General features: G+C 41.4%; 1 protein-coding gene across 2 annotated transcripts in view; it reads left to right on the top strand.

Moving 5' to 3' along the window:
- LOC102788627 (pleckstrin homology domain-containing family G member 1) overlaps nt 1-17,671 on the top strand; it is a 39,950-nt gene that overhangs the window by 20,898 nt on the left and 1,381 nt on the right. For both annotated transcript variants that reach the window (XM_006792502.2, XM_006792501.3), the window contains exons 3-16: nt 1,410-1,510; nt 3,733-3,802; nt 8,735-8,781; nt 11,042-11,192; nt 11,639-11,770; nt 12,492-12,674; nt 12,773-12,868; nt 13,266-13,352; nt 14,152-14,185; nt 14,338-14,430; nt 14,565-14,626; nt 14,717-14,908; nt 15,060-15,179; nt 15,292-17,107. In XM_006792502.2, coding sequence (XP_006792565.2) covers nt 1,410-1,510; nt 3,733-3,802; nt 8,735-8,781; nt 11,042-11,192; nt 11,639-11,770; nt 12,492-12,674; nt 12,773-12,868; nt 13,266-13,352; nt 14,152-14,185; nt 14,338-14,430; nt 14,565-14,626; nt 14,717-14,908; nt 15,060-15,179; nt 15,292-17,107 — 3,184 coding nt within the window. The remainder of the gene's footprint in view (nt 1-1,409; nt 1,511-3,732; nt 3,803-8,734; nt 8,782-11,041; nt 11,193-11,638; nt 11,771-12,491; nt 12,675-12,772; nt 12,869-13,265; nt 13,353-14,151; nt 14,186-14,337; nt 14,431-14,564; nt 14,627-14,716; nt 14,909-15,059; nt 15,180-15,291; nt 17,108-17,671) is intronic.

The following is a 17,671-nucleotide window of genomic DNA, read 5'->3' as shown; positions in this document are numbered from 1 at the left end:
TCTTTGAGATGTTGTTTGTAGAAATGTCTGCCATCTCCTGGATTTAATGGAGATGGATTAAACTGTTACTCAAAGCACCAAAGAAAATAAATAAAATGAAATGCGAGTCTTTTGCCCAACAGCCAAAGGAAACATGGAGCACCATTAAAGATTAAATCCTGCAACTCAGTCACAAGCAAGAGGCTCTTTTAGATAAATTTTGTGTTTTTCAAATACATTTTTTTCTCGAATTTGGAGATGTCATTTCACTGTATACAAAAGAAGACACACATTGCCAAAGCTGGGAAAATGCATAAATTTGATTTGGGGTTGAACTGTTGCTTTTCTAGATGAAATCTTTTGTTTATTTACACTGCACTTCTCAGTAACTGCAGCAGTGTTGTGTTGGTTTTTAGTTGCATGCAGAACGGACAAGATCAGTTGATCTATTTGTTCCGTTCTTTTGAAATGTATAAAAAGCAGTGAAAAGTCCCCGTGCAAAACACACAGCTCCATTCAATGCTGCTGCTCCCAGCTACCGGTCGATCTGTCCTCCTCGCATCACCTTTCTCTTTCTTTCTTCAGGCCAGATGGATATCAGGCAGTGCAGTGGTTTAATAGCAGTCATATGAGCACTCATCACTAATGTCACTGATGGAGGCGGTGATAAGCGCCACAGAGTTAAAGCTTCCTGAGGCGACTTTTTTTTTTTATATGTGTTAAAACTGTTCTTCTCGGCAACAGCCAGACAGTTTCAGGGCTAAAAGCTGTTGACCTGCTTTATCCTCTTATCAAAGTGTTGACACGAATCAGCAACAGAGGAAATTGGCTTTTAGTTGAACATAGTACACCAGGGTTACGTGTTTTTACTATATTACTGCAGTTTAAATTGTTTAAAAGTAAGTTTTCTTTTTTTTTTTTTTTTTTGGATTATGGCATTAACAAAACTGATTATGAAGAACCCCCAGTTAACCCATCACTCATTGGCTCATAACGGTGTGCCTTTATTCTGCGAAAGTAACATAGTTCATAAAATTTTTCCTAAACATCTTTTTTGATAACCTAAGAATGATATTTAAAAACAAATCAGATTCGTTTCAGTCATGGATTTGATGTTGGTTTTCCTAGCAGGTGTAGTTGTTCCCCAACAACCCTTTTTATTTATTTTTTATTTTTTTGGAAAGGCTTCTTAAAATGATGAAACAAAACCTATAACTTATAAGATCCACTCTAAAGATAAAGATCAGAGAGTCTGAGTGTGTCTGGATGTTGTCAGTATGATTCTGTTTCCAGAGTCAGCTGTCCGGGGGAGGTTGAAAGCTTCCGGTGTCTGCAAGAGTTTATGTGGGTGGGCTGCTGTATGTGTGCCGAGGCTGGTCCCAATCAAGACGCCAACCTCCTAACAGACTGTTGCTTCTTTCTCTCTGCAGGACTACTTGGAGTGCATAAGTAACCAGTCTCGACTGGCCTTGAGCTCTGAGGATAAAAAGTCACTATTTGGCAACATCCAGGACATCTACCACTTTAACAGGTACAACACAGAGCGACAGACATAAGTCAGGAAAATATAATATAATGAATAAGAGTGTGTGGCATAAAGCAAAGACACTCATATTTCCTATATTTGCTGGTTCTTGAATTTTTGGAGATCAGAAACGGAGATCATGTGTCGCTAAATAATTTGGATATTAAATTATTGTGTTTCCTTATTTCACATAACACCCAGTCTTGGTTAAATGGCTCTAATTTCTTCTCATATCATCGGGAATCTTACACTACTAAAATGACTCATTAGCCAAATATTGCAAAAGAAAAATCATTTTAAATTACATTAAAATATATTATTTCCTCACAGGTATAACCATCTGTGTTATTTTAATGCATTCATTAGCAGCTTCGTGTTTGTACTTTTATGAGCAGTGTATATTATTTTATTAATTGTGTCTCTCATAATTCCCAGGATATGCTGGTGTAATTTCAACTGTTCCTGAACATGTTTGACAGCATATTCAGGGGTTAAATACACAACACTCCAATTTTCCATCCATAATAGATTTGTGACTCTAACTATTTGCTGCTACTGCAATAAACCATTTAAAATGTGAGTTGCCTGACTGAAATTCAGTTTTACTCTGTTACTGAGTTCTGAGTTACAGATCTGTTTGTGCCACAGATGTTATTCTAATATCGAGAATATTATAAAATATCTCGATTAAATCTACTCTTTTTGTTATGGCATCGCTATGGTCTTAATGGAAAATTACATTTAATTGGTGAAGGTATAATGAAATATCATAAGCATCATCATGGTCTAAAAAATGATAACCAGCTTCTCACTCAGCTGTAAGATCATCCATCAGCTGCAAAATGTTGCAGTATCTGTTGGGATATAATGACATTAGACATTAAAATCAACCTGGATTTGCCGCAAAGCTTCTCTAAACGGCTTTGTCTCTCCACTCACCAGTCACTTTATTGGGTACACCTTGCCTAGTACCTGGTTGAACCCCCTTCTGAACTGCCTTAATTTTGGTCCATGATGTCGTCACGCAGCTGTTGCACATTTGTCAGCTGCACATCTATAATGTGACTCTCCCGTTTCACTACATCTCATAGAGCAAAGGTGCTCTACTGGACTGAGATGTGGCGACTGTGGACTGTATACAGTGAACTCATTGTCATGGTCATGAAACCAGTTTTAGATGATTTGACGTGGCACGTTACCCTGCTGCAAGCACTCATTAGAAGATGAGTACACTGTGGTCAGCAGCAGTACTTAGGTAGGCCGTGGTGTTTTTAAAACAAAAAGTCAAATAGGTATTAAGGGACCCCCTAAACTGTTACATCACTGTCCGTCTGAATTGTTGATACAAGACGGGATGGATCCAGGGTTTCATGCCGATTACATTATATTCTGACCTTACCATCCAACAATTTTCCGATCTTCCACTGTCTATTTGCATTTGTCCACATATGTAAATGAACTGAGCTGCTGCCATGTGATTGGCTCTTTTTATGACCTCTTTGCCTTAAAGACCAACTGAACAGGTGTACCTAATAAAGTGGATGGTGAGCATAATGTGCCAGCAGCCTCCCGTCTCTCTTAGGCTCCACAAACAAAATCTACGGAACACTGAAAATGGACTGTGCCACCTGTTGTTGTTCTATGAAAGGCATTGTTGCAGCAGCCAGGCCTCTAGTGTGTGTGCGTTTGCGTGTGTGTGTGTGTAATCAGTCCCAGTCTGCATGCTTGTCACCTCTAGTACCGCTCCAGACTGTGTGTTTTAGTGTGTGAGTTTTGTATTCAGATGAGATGGCAGGTCCAGCATCAGTCATGGTGGTCTGGAGACACAAACATTCACTCCCACCTATTCATTTCTCAGCTGCCCCACACAGTCAAACTGGCCAGTAAAAGGAAACATAAAAGCAGTTAAAAGAGGTCGCAATGACCTCATGCTTTAGCCATGAAACAATAACTTCAGGAGTGGCTGTTTCTTTCGTTCTTTTTGTCCCTACACTGAATTTACAGCTGCACAACAGGAGCTCCCTGTTTGAATTCGTGGAAGTTCTGAATTTGTTCAGTGGCCTATCACCTCATTTTGAACACCGAGATTTTACTCAGCACAACTGTTGGAACAATGAACCACGGGAGAGTCATTTATATATGTGTGTATTCAAGGAAGAAACAAAAGAAGGTATAAAATGTAAAGCCCGGGAATACAGTGTTAACTGCTGTGAACTTTTTTGCTTCAGGGATCTTCTTCATGATCTTGAGAAGTGCAACGCAGACCCCGTGGCCATCGCAGAGTGCTTTGTATCCAAGGTAATCAGTAGTCAGTTTCACTGTTCACAGTACTGGAAGTAACTGAATACATTTAGTCAAGTGCTGTTCTTTCAGGTACTTGAGTACATACATTTTATAATACTTTATATTTTGCTTTTTACCCCCCACTGTATTTATTTAACAGCTATACTTGCTAGTTTCCAGCAAATGCAACATATTGTAATAGTTTAATGCTTTTTAGGCTTATACGAAGAAACAATGTCACAATTCAGATCTTTAGAAGTTGTCCTCTGAATATCTCAGATGCTTTAATTTATATAGCCATTGAGAGCCAAGCTTAACTGTTGTTTATTTAACAGAATATCTAATATAAGAGAATACTGTGGAAAAACTAAAGATTTTGAATGAACTTTTACTTGCAGTGGAGTACTTTTGCTTAGTTTTATAGGTTTAAGTAAAGGTCCTAAGTACTACCCTGGTACTGTCTGTTTCTTTGCTTGCATGGGCTCTCCTTCTCTGCTTGTTGAAACCTGTCCATACAGCTGCTTCGGACACATGCACACGCACACAGAACAACATCCACGAGACAGAAAACGAGAAACTAGAAATGTGAAATTATAGATACCTTCCTCAAATCAGGTGATGACATTGCTAAAATGAACTTCTTAGAAAGTGCATTGAGGTAAGAAGCATTATTGTGCCGGTGCGAATGTCAGTTTTAAAAGCAACAGCTGGGCGGGGAGGAATGACAGCACCTAATCACCTTTTTGCTTAAGAGGGATAATTGTAGTTTTCATCGAAGAAAATGGACTCAGACTCTGCTCACGGTGTCAGAGGTCCTCTTTTCTGTATGATTCAGCTCCTGCTCTGTCTCTCGGTGCCCTACAAACTGGTGGCACGATTATGTCCCATTATAAAGTGCTGCATACCAGCACTTTGTATAAAATACTTTGCGTTCCCTCCCTTTCCTTCTGCAATTACACCCAAAACCGCAGAGCAACTGTCTGACCATGTACACACAAAAAAAAGTCACAGTTAGTGTCACAGACTCTCTAAATGCAGCAACTGTTGTTGAGACAAGCTGGTTTTATGGCTGCATAATTAACTGAGAGCTATAAACAAACCAGCCTCATGACATCTTGCAACCAGCTGATTAATCTTACAGTTAGCAAAAAGAGGTCTCAAAATGAAATGGCATTCATGTAGGGAAAAGAAGCTTTTTGTTGATGTCTTGGTGTCAGAGGATTGTACTGCTTGCTTTCAAATGTGCAAAGTTGATTTTTTTTTTTTAAATTGTGCAATATTTATTGGTTGTTTGTGCAGTGGATAAATTGGGAGACAGCCAGCTTGAGAGCAAGCCTCGGGCTTCTGAAAACACATCCGTACTGCTGACGTACTGCTCTCGTGAGACTCGCAGATACCCATTAAAACCATTTAAAATATTCTGTTTTTACTGGAAGTGGTAGCAGGTTCCTGCCCCGTCTTGCTGTCAGCATTTCTGAACCCGGTTTAATTATAGTTGTACGGCAATATGTAGAGCTTCCTCTTCTTCTCACAAAACGCCAGAAATTTCCTGCTCATATCTAACTGGTTGATTGATTCAACTGGTTTCTCTTAAAATGTGTATGGGCATTATAGTTTTACACCCTATTACTAAACCTTAAAGGTTGAAAGCACTACATTTTCACCTTGAAGGGACTAAAACTAGCAATGGACTTGCACTTCTGATGTTAGAGTTAAACCCGGGTGCTAACAGTCTCACATTAGGCTCTTCTGTTTAGTGATATTTGTATCGAGAGTGGCTCAAAACGCTTGTTACTGATATTTATTCATGTCTGGATTTCAGTGTGTGTTTGTTTTTAAAGGATTTAGTTTAGTGTAGATTCGTCATCAAGTAGCTTTAATGCAGTTGTATAGGGGGGTGGTCAAGAGTTGGACCAGCACCTGGAAATGTTTAGTCTCCACTGACCAACCCACTAGTCTAACATTAAGAAGCCACAGTTAGAGCTCTGTGTGTGTGTGCATGTGTCCTCATGATATCACAGGCTTCTGGTAAATGGGTTGTAGCTCAAATTCCACTTTATTGCTAAAAAAAAAAGGTTAGTCATGGTTTCAAAGACCCCGGAAAACTGCTAAACCTCTCTTTCGCTATCTACAGTGAAATGCACACACTCGGAGACGCACACAAACACTGCTAATACTTTTCTAGTCTCAGCAGCCAAGGATCACATGCAAGCACAATGTTTGAAGAGGAGACAGATCTAGCTGTAAATCTCCGTCTCTCCCTTCTGGATAATTGGCTATCTATCCTCATGTTCTGTTCTGTTTGACTAAATCTTCGCTGTGCTATGTGTTGAGTAAGCCTTTAAAGCATTTTATGGGTTGCTACATGCTGACTGAAGCAAAGAGAGAACAATTACACTGAATTTTTTTGGTCCTAATGATCCTCTGAGTTCAGCGCATACCTGATGACTCACTGTGACCAGTCCGGTCTCGTAACAATAAAACCTGCAGCTTTATTACCTTGCTATTAAAGTGATGAGTGGGCGCGTAGCCATCTATCAAACTTAAACTTTTTCTGTCTCCCTGCATACCGATTAGTGGCCGCAGTTCAAATAAGTACAAGTCTTTTCTGTGTAATTTGAATCTTGATCTCTCAGAGAGGGGTGTTTATTTTTTGTGATGTGAAGCACCTTAAAGTTAATAACTTTTGGATATTTTGACATGATGAGTATATGATTTTAAGATGGCTTGTATGTATTTTAAAGGATAGTGTATTATAGGCATGAGTTATTTCAAGGACTTCTGGTTTCCTGGTTAGGTTCAAAGAGTGTGCACGGACGGGTGTTTTTTGGCATGTCTGCGCTCATGCGTGCGCTCCAAAATTTATATTATAAAGCAGACGTTATGCACTTTGTGGTCTTGTGTTCACAGTGCAGGAGGATATTAGGAGTGTGTATTAGGAGTGTGTTGGTTTGTGTCATCAGAAATCGATGGTGGCACATCTGGTTGTGTTTAGGCCTGGTCTGTGGCGGCAGACTGCTGGAGACGTGGAGAAGAGCTCTGCTCTTCAATTAAGAAAGGTTCCCACGAAGCACCTCGGGCTAACAAATCATGGGAGGATGTCTGTGTCTTTATGTACGTGTTCTTCTGTTCAGTATATTTTGGTGGGATATACTGTGTGCATGAGGTGGATTGACTCTTTGCTTCCAGCTGATTGGACGTCGTATTTAGTTCAAATCAAAACACGCACGCATCCAAAGTGGGTACGTACTCGAAGTTTATTAAGAATCCAGCGATCACATTGTCCTGGTTCATAATGTGCACTCTGTCACACATGCGCAGAGCAAACGTCTTCTGCATGTTTATGCTAACACTTCCTGAAAGCTGTACACATCCTGCACCCTACTAGTGATTACGGACACAAATGGAGTTGAGTTACATTCTCACGTTAAGCAAGAGAAACGAGTTTATCACAAGGCCTCCAAGAGAGTATGATAAAGGGGAGCAATGAAGAGGAAGCGCTTGCAGGGAGAAAGGAGGGATCGAGGAGAAGAGAATATCCATAAGAGATTGGTGAAGAGAAGATATCAAAATGTGTTGTAGAAATAATCGTCAGGAGCAGGCGGGGATGATGGGAGGATGAGAGCAAAGGGGTTTAGACTAGCTTTGATAACTCATGCTGTCTTTGATGTCTTTGATGTTCAGGGAGGTATGCGAGGTGGGAAAAGTCTCAGTTAAAAGGGAGGTGGGTAAGGTACGAGGGGATATTTAATCTGAGTGCTCAGGGCTGTTGGGATAAACAGAGAATTAAAGGCCAGGATGGAAGCTAATCATAAGCTACAGGGATGAGGTTCAATTAGGATCAGTGAACGAAGGAAGAGTGGAAGCCTTGTCTTTGGGCTTTAAGTAAACATGAAATAACCCAATTCATCAAAGTGGACACAATCCACTGCAGATGTATTATAACCACTGATTAAACAGGAGAAAAAGCATGTGGATACATATTGACCTGTAAGGGATTATGCAGTACCACAGCTTTCCCGTCTGAGCCCATTTAATCACAGCCACACATACTTTAAGTTACTGCTAATAATTTGGCTAGTAGTGCTGCTGGGTTTAATTTGAATGTATTCGCTCTTGTGTCGTGTGTTTTCAAATCATATCTGCATGATATGAAAACCCATTAGAGCCATCTTCCTTGTCTTAATAATAATCACTATCTTGCTTTAAAATCTGTATTTTCACAGAGAAGTTATTGCTCTGAGAAAACAGAGCAGCACAGTTTTTAAAAAAAAAATCCAGTCTGCAAATAAAACTATAATAGCACCAAGGAGTTGTGCAACACTGACAAAAACAAATGCCGACCTCGTGTGACTGTTGTGAGTCAGCTTATTCTTTTTTCAAAGACCTAAAATGGGCAGACAGACATATTATTATTAGTAAATTGCACAAATCCAGACCAAATGCTCAGAGGTGTGATTGTTCTCCTCACAGACTTACAAGATATTTCGCTACCACATAATAAAGTGTCAAAAAACACAGTCAAAGCAAACTCCACAGTATCTCAACAACTATGCAGTTGCCAGTGCCATAAAATCCGGGCGTTAATTCCCCTCCCCTTTCATCTGGTATCATCATCAGGTCAGCTTTGGTTAATACCCCTAAAATTATATACTTTACCATCGGCTGTTGATGACATGGTGGACTTTACACCTGCTAAGTTGCTCTGTGTTAGCATTTTTATTGTTGGCTTCTTACCATTATCAACACCAGCATTTAACTCAAAGTACAGGTTTGTGCTTTCGCTTTGCTATGCACCTTCATGCATCCACTAAGATACAGTGCCAACAAGTGTGACATGACATCATACCGTCTGACACGTTTCTCCTCTACACTCCTCAGTCTTTCTCGTTTCATGTTACAAAGCTGCATCGACTAATTTGCTCTTTTTGTTGTTGTGTTTTACAGAGTCAGGAGTTCCACATTTATACCCAGTACTGCACCAACTACCCACGGTGAGAAAGCTACGCCCTGTGTGTGTGTGTGTGTGTGTGTGTGTGTGTGTGTGTGTGTGTGTGTGTGTGTGTGTGTGTGTGTGTGTGTGTGTGTGTGTGTGTGTGTGTGTGTGTGTGTGTGTGTGTGTGTGTGTGTGTGTGTGTCCAACCACGCTTATTCACTAATGGGGCCCACTGTAGAATTGTAAAGTCATCCTGATCTCACCTTCACATGCCATCTTCCCAGCATCTCACATAGCTCTATTGTGTATGTTGTTCAATGCATTACCTTATCCCCCCTTTCTGATGAGCTGACACTCTCTATAGAAGCCTCCTCAGCAGGAGTCAGAGTGTCTACTGTCAGTTGTGCCTCAAGGTCTCTCTAAATCCCTCCCTTCTTTCAGTTTTTTCTTCTTTTCCTTTATTGGTGTCCTATTGACAGAGTTACAGCCCACATACTGACAGACAGGGTATTAAAGTTGTCACCTTATCATAGCTAATGTTGTTAATGTTTTATCCTGCTTTGTCTGAGTGCCTCAGTTCCATGGGACACCTGTGTGTTACAATGTACGGGGCTTTTTGTGTCAATTTCTATATTGTGTGTAATTAAATGAACTGAAATATGAAGCAGTTCTTCCTGCCATGACACAGTGCACCTTTAAAACACTGATAAAAAGGCATAAGAAGGAGGAAATGCATACAATCTAATGATGACTAATTGAATGTTCTGTGTGTGTGTGTGTGGGGGGGGGGGGGGGGGGGGGGGTCTGTTGTCAGCTGTTTAAGATAGACTTTCTCCTACATCCACACCACAGCTGGTGACCCCTATCAAGGTCACACACGACACACACAGACTCATACACAGACTGGGAGACACTTACATATGCACAGACACGCACACACACACGAGCTGTAGATGTATCATGGTCACACTGAGCTCAGAGGTCAGGTTTCCTCCAGAACAATGTGAGGCCTGTGTGGAGCTGCGCTGGAATTTAGACATGCAGACATGCACATGAGTGCACACACACTTACACAAGACACAGAAGAAAGAGACAAGTTCACAACTGTCTTCCTCTGTCTTTTTCCACTGTGCGTGTGTGTACACATAAACTCAAACACATACAGCCTCCATTGGGTAGTGAAAAAGTTCTTTATTCTTCAGTAGGTCAGACAGCAAATGAGCTCCACCGAGCAGTAAATGTGGTTTTACAAGGCTGTAGAGTGGTACAATATGGTGCAAAAATTAGTTGATACAGGCCAAGCTAACAATAAAAGCATCAATAACGCAAATAAAAACTGATATTTGAGATTCTGGCCCTATTTTTGAATAAAAGACTCAGCAGACCAGGCAGCATTTTTCCAACCTTCTGTTGAACAGTTTTGGCAAGGCTGTGCGAGTTGTAGGCTCGGGTTTCTGTTCTTATCTTAAACAAGTGGCAGCCAGTGTGGCCTTCTGCTGATTTGGCTCATCTGCTTCAACGTTGTGCATTCAGAGATGCTCTTCTGCATGCCATGGCTGTAGGGAGTGGTAATCGCCTTGAAGCAGTCTTTCCACTCCGAAAACTGCCACTCACTTTGTATTTTCTCTTTTTTCTGACTGTTGCCTGTAAAGTCTAGAGATGGTTGATCAGTAGATCTGGTATTGCTGAAATACTCAGCTCAATCCAAACAACTATGCTATGTTCAAAATCCTCATTCTGATGCTCGATTTGAAGATCAGCAGGCTATCTTGACCATGTCTACTTGCCTAAATGCATTAAGTTGCTGCCATGTCATTGACTGATTAGATATTGTTAATGAGCAGTTGAACAAGTGTACCTAATAAAATGCCCAATGACTGTAGCATGATAGCGGGACACAAATTTGGCTTATTTTTGTATACGTTTGCAAATATATGTGCACACAGTGTATGGCTGCCAGAGCTTCAAGAATAATAAACCTCATGGAAAAAGTACACATAACAGCTCAGATATCATATTGTGTATTAATTTACATACCTCACCGTGTTATTCAGAATTAGCATAATATTAATTTAACCACGTTGTTCAAGCGAAAAACTGAAAGAGAATCTCTCAGTCCTCCTTAAATGTTTTTATCAGGGCACATACCGATCCCTGTTATGTCTCTCACTCTTGGTTAATAATCCCTTTGTGTTTGGGTGATTTTTTTTTTTTTTCCCCCCCCTCCTTCAGTTTTACTTCACAGCTCTCACTCGTCATCATGTCAAATTACAGTTTCCTGCAATTCTCATCTTATTTGCTGCTTTTTGTCTCCACAGGTCGGTTGCTGTGCTCACAGAATGCATGAGAAACAAGGCGTTGGCCAAGTTTTTCCGCGAGCGCCAAGAATCTCTGAGGCACTCCTTGCCCCTGGGCTCCTACCTGCTCAAGCCAGTGCAGAGAATCCTCAAGTACCATCTACTATTGCATGTACGTCTTTTTTGTCTAGCCCAAAGCGCGCACACACACACACACACACACACACACATAATGTCATCCAAACAGTTAGTCTTTACCCACAAAAATGTGAGTGCAGCCATAATTATTATTATTATTATTTTTTAACCTATACCAGTGCGAATGCATGTCTACGGTTAAGTAACTAAGCTGAGATTCCAGCCCACCTCTGATGGAGAAGCCAAATGTTTAGACATATGGTGCTCAGTATGCATGTTCCTGTGTGTCTGTGTGGTTGCATTACACTGCATGCATTGTTGTTATGAACACAAAACAAAACATAGTAGTATGAACATGCTCGTGAATGTTTTGCTTTCATTGTGTGCAAATTCCAATTGGCAGCATTTTAAAAAAAATGTATGTATATATATATATATATTTTTTATTTTTTTTTTTACTTATTTGTGCCACCTGTGCAGGAGATAGCCAACCACATGGAGAAGGACACGGAGACCTATGAGGTCGTACAGGAAGCCATAGACACCATGCAGAGAGTGGCGTGGCACATCAATGACATGAAGAGGAAGCACGAGCACGCTGTGAGGTTGCAGGTACAGCGAGCTCTCTCACATACGTTAAAATCACGACCGAACCTTTCCATAAATCATTACATGGATGACGTGTGATGGCGTCTCCTGCGTGCGTTCCACAAGTAAACGGCTACAATACTTTGAAAACCTTTCAAGGAACAAATTGTTTTAGGGTTCTGCGCAACAGTTATGTGAACTCCAGGTTTGAGTCGGCCAAGGCCCCGATGCTCCCCGCATCTTACACAAGTCAGTGCATTTTCCACTGGGCTAATGATGGCCTTGCATAAGGAGGACACATAAAAGGGAAGCTTGTTTCTTTTATCTGCTCGGGGGACAGAATGGTCTGATGAATGCAGGAATGTGGGGGAACAATTTCCGTAAGAGTCTGAAGGAAGTATTTGCTTCATAAAAATGGTCAGTTTATGCTTGTTTTTCTTCTGTTTTGTAATTTTCTTCCCTTTTAATTTTCTAAACATTTATTTAGGCTTCAGTGTGTTTGTCCTTCCACCCAGTAACCTTGTTCAAGTCATTTAACATTTTCCTCCGTATTTCTTTTTTTTTTTTGATAAGTTGAGTTGTCTCATCGTATTTATTTTTTGTGCTCCAGTTTGGCAACACAAATATGTTTAGTTTTTTCTTAGTTTTTTTTCCCAATTTCATCACAAGCGCATGATTGTGTGTCCCCCTTCTTGCTGTTACCATATTTAACCCTCGTTACTCTGTAACCCTGTGATTGCTGCAGGAAATCCAGAGCCTTCTTACCAACTGGAAGGGCCCTGATCTGATTGGCTACGGAGAGCTGGTCCTTGAAGGAACATTTCGTCTGCAGCGTGCCAAAAATGAACGAACACTCTTCCTCTTTGACAAACTTCTATTAATAACTAAGAAACGAGAAGAAACCTACACGTACAAGGCTCACATCCTGGTCAGTGACGCAGCTTGAAGAACTTCATGCCCTGAAGAAATGCTAAGTTAATGCTTGTGCTCCGTATTCTAACACTACTTCCTGCCTGTCTCTTGTAGTGCTGTAATCTGATGCTGGTGGAAGTCATCCCTAAAGAACCACTGAGTTTCAGTGTGTTTCACTACAAGAACCCCAAACTACAACACACAGTCCAGGTATAGCAACATTACATAAGAGAAGACATGTCAAACCAGACACCAAACACCTTTTGAATTTAATTACACGTTTGAAAATGTAGCTACGAGCAACATTGTGCAAGTCAGAAGTTGTGATGGTTGTCGCTTCGTGATTTGCAGCTGTCTTATTGTTTTGTATTTAGTCCAGGCTCACGTCACGGAGCTGTTCAGACATGTAGACTGTTTAAAGGCTAACGGTAGCCATTGTTGTTTCCTAATAACTGTTTTTCGACGAGCGCTGAAAAAGAAAGCTAATATGTGTTATGCAACGAAGCTGCTCTCCAGTTCTTAAGGATTTAACCCAAACCTTTTGAACTGTATTTAAAATACATGTATGAGATTATCTCTTCTGTGATGTTGTACTATCTGCCCGCAGGCTAAATCCCAGCAAGACAAACGCATGTGGATCTTACACCTCAAGAGACTCATACTTGAAAACCATCCTGCCAAAATCCCTGCCAAGGTAAGAGGAGCTTGTCTCCTGACAGGCCCCATCTTTATTCAAAGATTTCGTAACTGCTCTGAGCGGGATGTGCTGAAAAATGTCACTCCCTCCTACTCACTCCATCTTACTTCTGTAAGACTTTCTCATACTCCCTTATCCACCTATCCTGCTTTTACACTTTCTAGCATCTTCCTATCAGCATTCATCATCAGTTTTTAATGATCAGAATTATTTTTATTCTGTTTTGGCTTTTTTTGTTATGTTTTATTGGGATTATTCCTAAATTTTTGTATTTTATTTTAAGTTGTAAGTAAAGAATATTTATGGAGCACTTTGTGGCTACACATCTGTGAAAAGCACTTTAAACATAAACTTTACTTTATGTTGTATCTCTTCATCTGGCTTTTGACATGTGCAGCAAAAACTAAGGATTTTCAGAGAAAGTAAAGAGTTTCCACGAAGAGGCTCCTTTGATAAGTTTCAAGTTGAACTGTATAGTGAATACAGTAATATGGTGCCACCTAGTGTCAAAATGCTTTGAAATAAATGCATGCATTTTTTTTCTAATCCAAAATTGTCTTCTTGCAGTTCTACTAAAGTAGTTGAATTGTAATTAATTTAATAATTATTATCAATAATTCAATATTCTTGCATTCAAAGCAAAAAAAGGGAAAATTATTCAGAAAAGAACCTCAGCAAAGCACTAAATTTCTAACGCAGCTTATCAAAAAAGACTCAATTGCAACAAAGTTATTCAAAAGACTTCTCACTTGATCAAGTCATCCTAAAAAACTTTGTTGTCGTTTCCGAATTCCAGGCCAAACAAGCTATTTTGGAAATGGATGCGACACGTAAGTACCAATTTCTAAATTAGTGATAACTTATTAAAATTGTACTTTTGGTATATTTTAGTCTAATGTTCTTTTTGCTGCAGGTATAAAAAAATTATTCAATATTCATTTATCACTTATTTGTTTTCCTCTACTGCCATTTTTTTCCCCAGATCATCCCGGGTTTCACTATACCCCCGACGGTGAAAAGAAGGATTCCCCTCAAACCAAGGAAGGCCCCACTCCTCGTAGAGGGCGCAGGAAAGGTAAAAAAAGTCTCAGTCAATATTGTGTTGAGCAAAAATTATGTTTCATAGCTTAGTGTGTAAAATAAATACAAATTAAAGGAATTGAACACACGTCTAAAATTTATCATATATTTATTTTTCTGTCTTCCCAGAACCTCTGTCCAAATTACTGAAGAATGCTAAGCAGAATGCAGCCAATGCAGACGGTGAAAAAGTGAGTCGTGCAAAGACAAACCAGGAGTCGGTGTACACACACTTGTGAACAAATTTTACTTAACCCAAAATGTGTTCCTTCTCCATGCAGCGAACAAGTCTAGGTGCCACACTGCTTTCTCCAGTGTCCCAGCTGGCTCTGGGCACAATTGGCCGCAGCCGTAGCCTCATCAACCAATCACAGGAGTCCTTAGATCCTGGCGATCACTATGACCACAGTGACCGGGAGGAAGGGGAGGAGTCACATCAGCAGGACGCTGACGATGAGGATGACAGTGGTCTGGTGGGTTTTGGCTACCTATAGTTGTGCACTATATTTAAATTTGCCAAAAATATCCCTGTGAAATTCGGGGTTACATGGAAATCCCCCAGTTTGTTTCCATGTTAATCCAGTCTTTCAAACATATTGGTAATACTCTAAATTCTGCATTCAGGGAGGCGGAAAGAGGCTGCGGGTGCCTGGCAAAGGCAGTAGAAAGAGGCTGAACCCTCAGGCTTCTGTTGATAGCATTGAACAGTGGAAAGCTTTCAACATGAGTTCAGCAGACCTACAGGTACAGTATCAATTTGGAGCTAATGAGAGATGCAATATAAAATTGTACTGGATCTCAGATTTTTCAGCTGCTTCAGTCACGTGCAATACAAATGATCTCTGCTGTCCTTCAGAGAGCCAGAGAATCCCTCGTACGGGACGGAAGTCACCACCCACCACTCCTCAGGACACCACACGTGACAGAGGAGCCTCCAGACTCCCCCATTCCCTCTGTAATAGTAACAGAAAGTGACCCGTCAGTGAGGAACATTTGGGCAGACCATCAGGCTCGCAGGGCAATGTTCCCCACCCGCCAGAGAACAATGCAGCCTGACGATGAAGACGAGGACATCTACCAGATGTTTGTTCCCACAGAGCCAAACGGACAAGAGCCAGAGGTGCCTTCAGAGAGATCAGAAGCTACCTCATCGCCAAGGACCGCTCGGCCCTGCAGCTGGCATGTTGAACAGGTGCCCACGGTGCAGGTTGAACCTCCACCCAGCGGTAGCAGAGTCCTGCGGAGGGCAAGCAGTGCCGGGGAGAAGGCTACAGAGCCTCGAGAGAGCCCCGAAGATGACCAGGCCGGTCACAGCAACCTGGAAGTGATCCACACTGAATCATCCAGCAATGATATTTCTGGATCATCCTCAGCTGAGCAGCTGACAATGGATGATATTGAAAATGTTTATGACAATATCAGCTATGAGGACCTAAAGAGCATGGGACTCATCAGAAGAGACCCTGAAGAAAGCCAGTCGCAGAAAGATGCTTCTACAGATGCACAGCGTTCCCAGAGTGAGGCAGAGAGAGCAGTCAATGTTCCAGAGGTCAAAGAGTCTATGTCCAAACCAGACAGTTTGCCAGAGGACCATAAGTCACTAACACAAGAGGGGAAGTCATTTGGGACATGTGAACTCAAAATAGTGGAGGAGGAGAATATCTATGACACAATCTGTTTTAGGGATCCGCCATCAACCGAGGTCGTGGAAAAAAATGAAGGTGATAAATTAAAAGAAGAGAGGGACAGTGTGCTGCTTAGAGCATTTGTTTCTGAGCAGAGCTCCCACTTTAGAGAGGATGAAGGACCAGCCCCCTGCCTTGCCCCATGTTCTTCTGAGCCCGATTTTTCGTCTTCTTCCACCTCTGAGACCTTTTCTCAGAGCTCACAGAAAGGAGATAAGATGTCTGAGCAGGTCGATGAACTCTGGAACGACTTGGAAAACTACATCAAGAAAAACGAGAAGAAAGCTGATCGACTTCCTGCTGCATTCCCAGTGAGTGCCAGCGAGTCGCCGAAGAAGACCTCGTCTGTCAAAAAAAGCCCTGTGAAGAGCACTTCTGTAAATACTCCTGCAGCCTGTGCACCCACCAGTTCCCCAACACATCAACCTAAGCCCCCACCTGTCACTGCCACACTCTCATTCACCATCCCAGTTATCAACCTTCCTGAACAAAGTGAAGGTACCACTGAAGAAGAAACCCACAGCCCTTCTCCTGCATCACGCCCCCTTCCTGTCACCCCAGAGCCCGCCCCAGGAACCGTGAAGAGCATCCGCAACCGACTGGCTCGTCTAAGCAGCGGCAGCTTTCGCCTGGAGGATGACGATCTGGTGGAGCTTCCCCAGCGAAACATCTCTCAGAGAGAAAATTCCATCAAGGACCTTCACAGTTTGTTCCCAGGGGAGCTGGCAGGTCTGGACTCACCCCTGGCATCCTCCTCTCTCCTGCTGGGTGAGTCTGTGGACTTTCCCCTGGAACTGATGGACAAAACTAAGAGCCGTGTGTTCCTCATGGCACGCCAGTATAGCCAGAAGATTAAGAAAGCAAACCAGCTGCTTCGCATGAGGAGCATGGACCCTGGAGACTCTTGCAGTCGGGCCAGAGCAGAGAAGAAACAGAAAGATCTCGCAGCCATCTTAGAGGAGAAGAAACAAGGAGGTGCAGCCATAGGTAAAAAATAATAATAATAATTCTCAAATGCTAGAGTATAGGTTTAAATTTGTTTCCATTTTGTGTTTCAGTGGGTAGAAATCTGTAGATCACCTATTCAAATAGCCATAATTTGACAATACAGCCCTTCTCTGGCAGCTCTCCTATCCAACCAGACCAGCACAAACATATGCAGTCACTTCATATGTGAATGAGGGTAGTAGCTTTCCTGTGCAGGAGAAGAAATGCGAGCTCGGAATTCAGCTTGAGGCCAATACAGTTACAGTGTCCCCATCTCTGACATATTTTGCCAGCAGGCACTCTTTTAACATATCCAGCTGGAATAGCAGTTGATTCAAGTTTTTCATTGTCTCAATGGATTCACTTTTAAAACAACCAATAGGATTTTTTTTTTTAATGAAATGCCAATGATTGGCCAAAGGTGAGCTATAGATGTCTAGTTTCCTATTGAGACCACTTAAATTATATTATGTTGAAGTTATTATTGAATATTTTTCCAGTGAGAGCCAAAAATCTGAGTTTTAAGATGCTCAAAATATGGTTTGAGCAAAAAATGGTGCCTTT

This window comes from Neolamprologus brichardi, chromosome 15 (assembly GCF_056152115.1).
Source record: "Neolamprologus brichardi isolate AB-2024 chromosome 15, ASM5615211v1, whole genome shotgun sequence".
Classification (NCBI taxonomy): domain Eukaryota; kingdom Metazoa; phylum Chordata; class Actinopteri; order Cichliformes; family Cichlidae; genus Neolamprologus; species Neolamprologus brichardi.
This window is presented reverse-complemented; position numbering and strand designations above follow the sequence as displayed.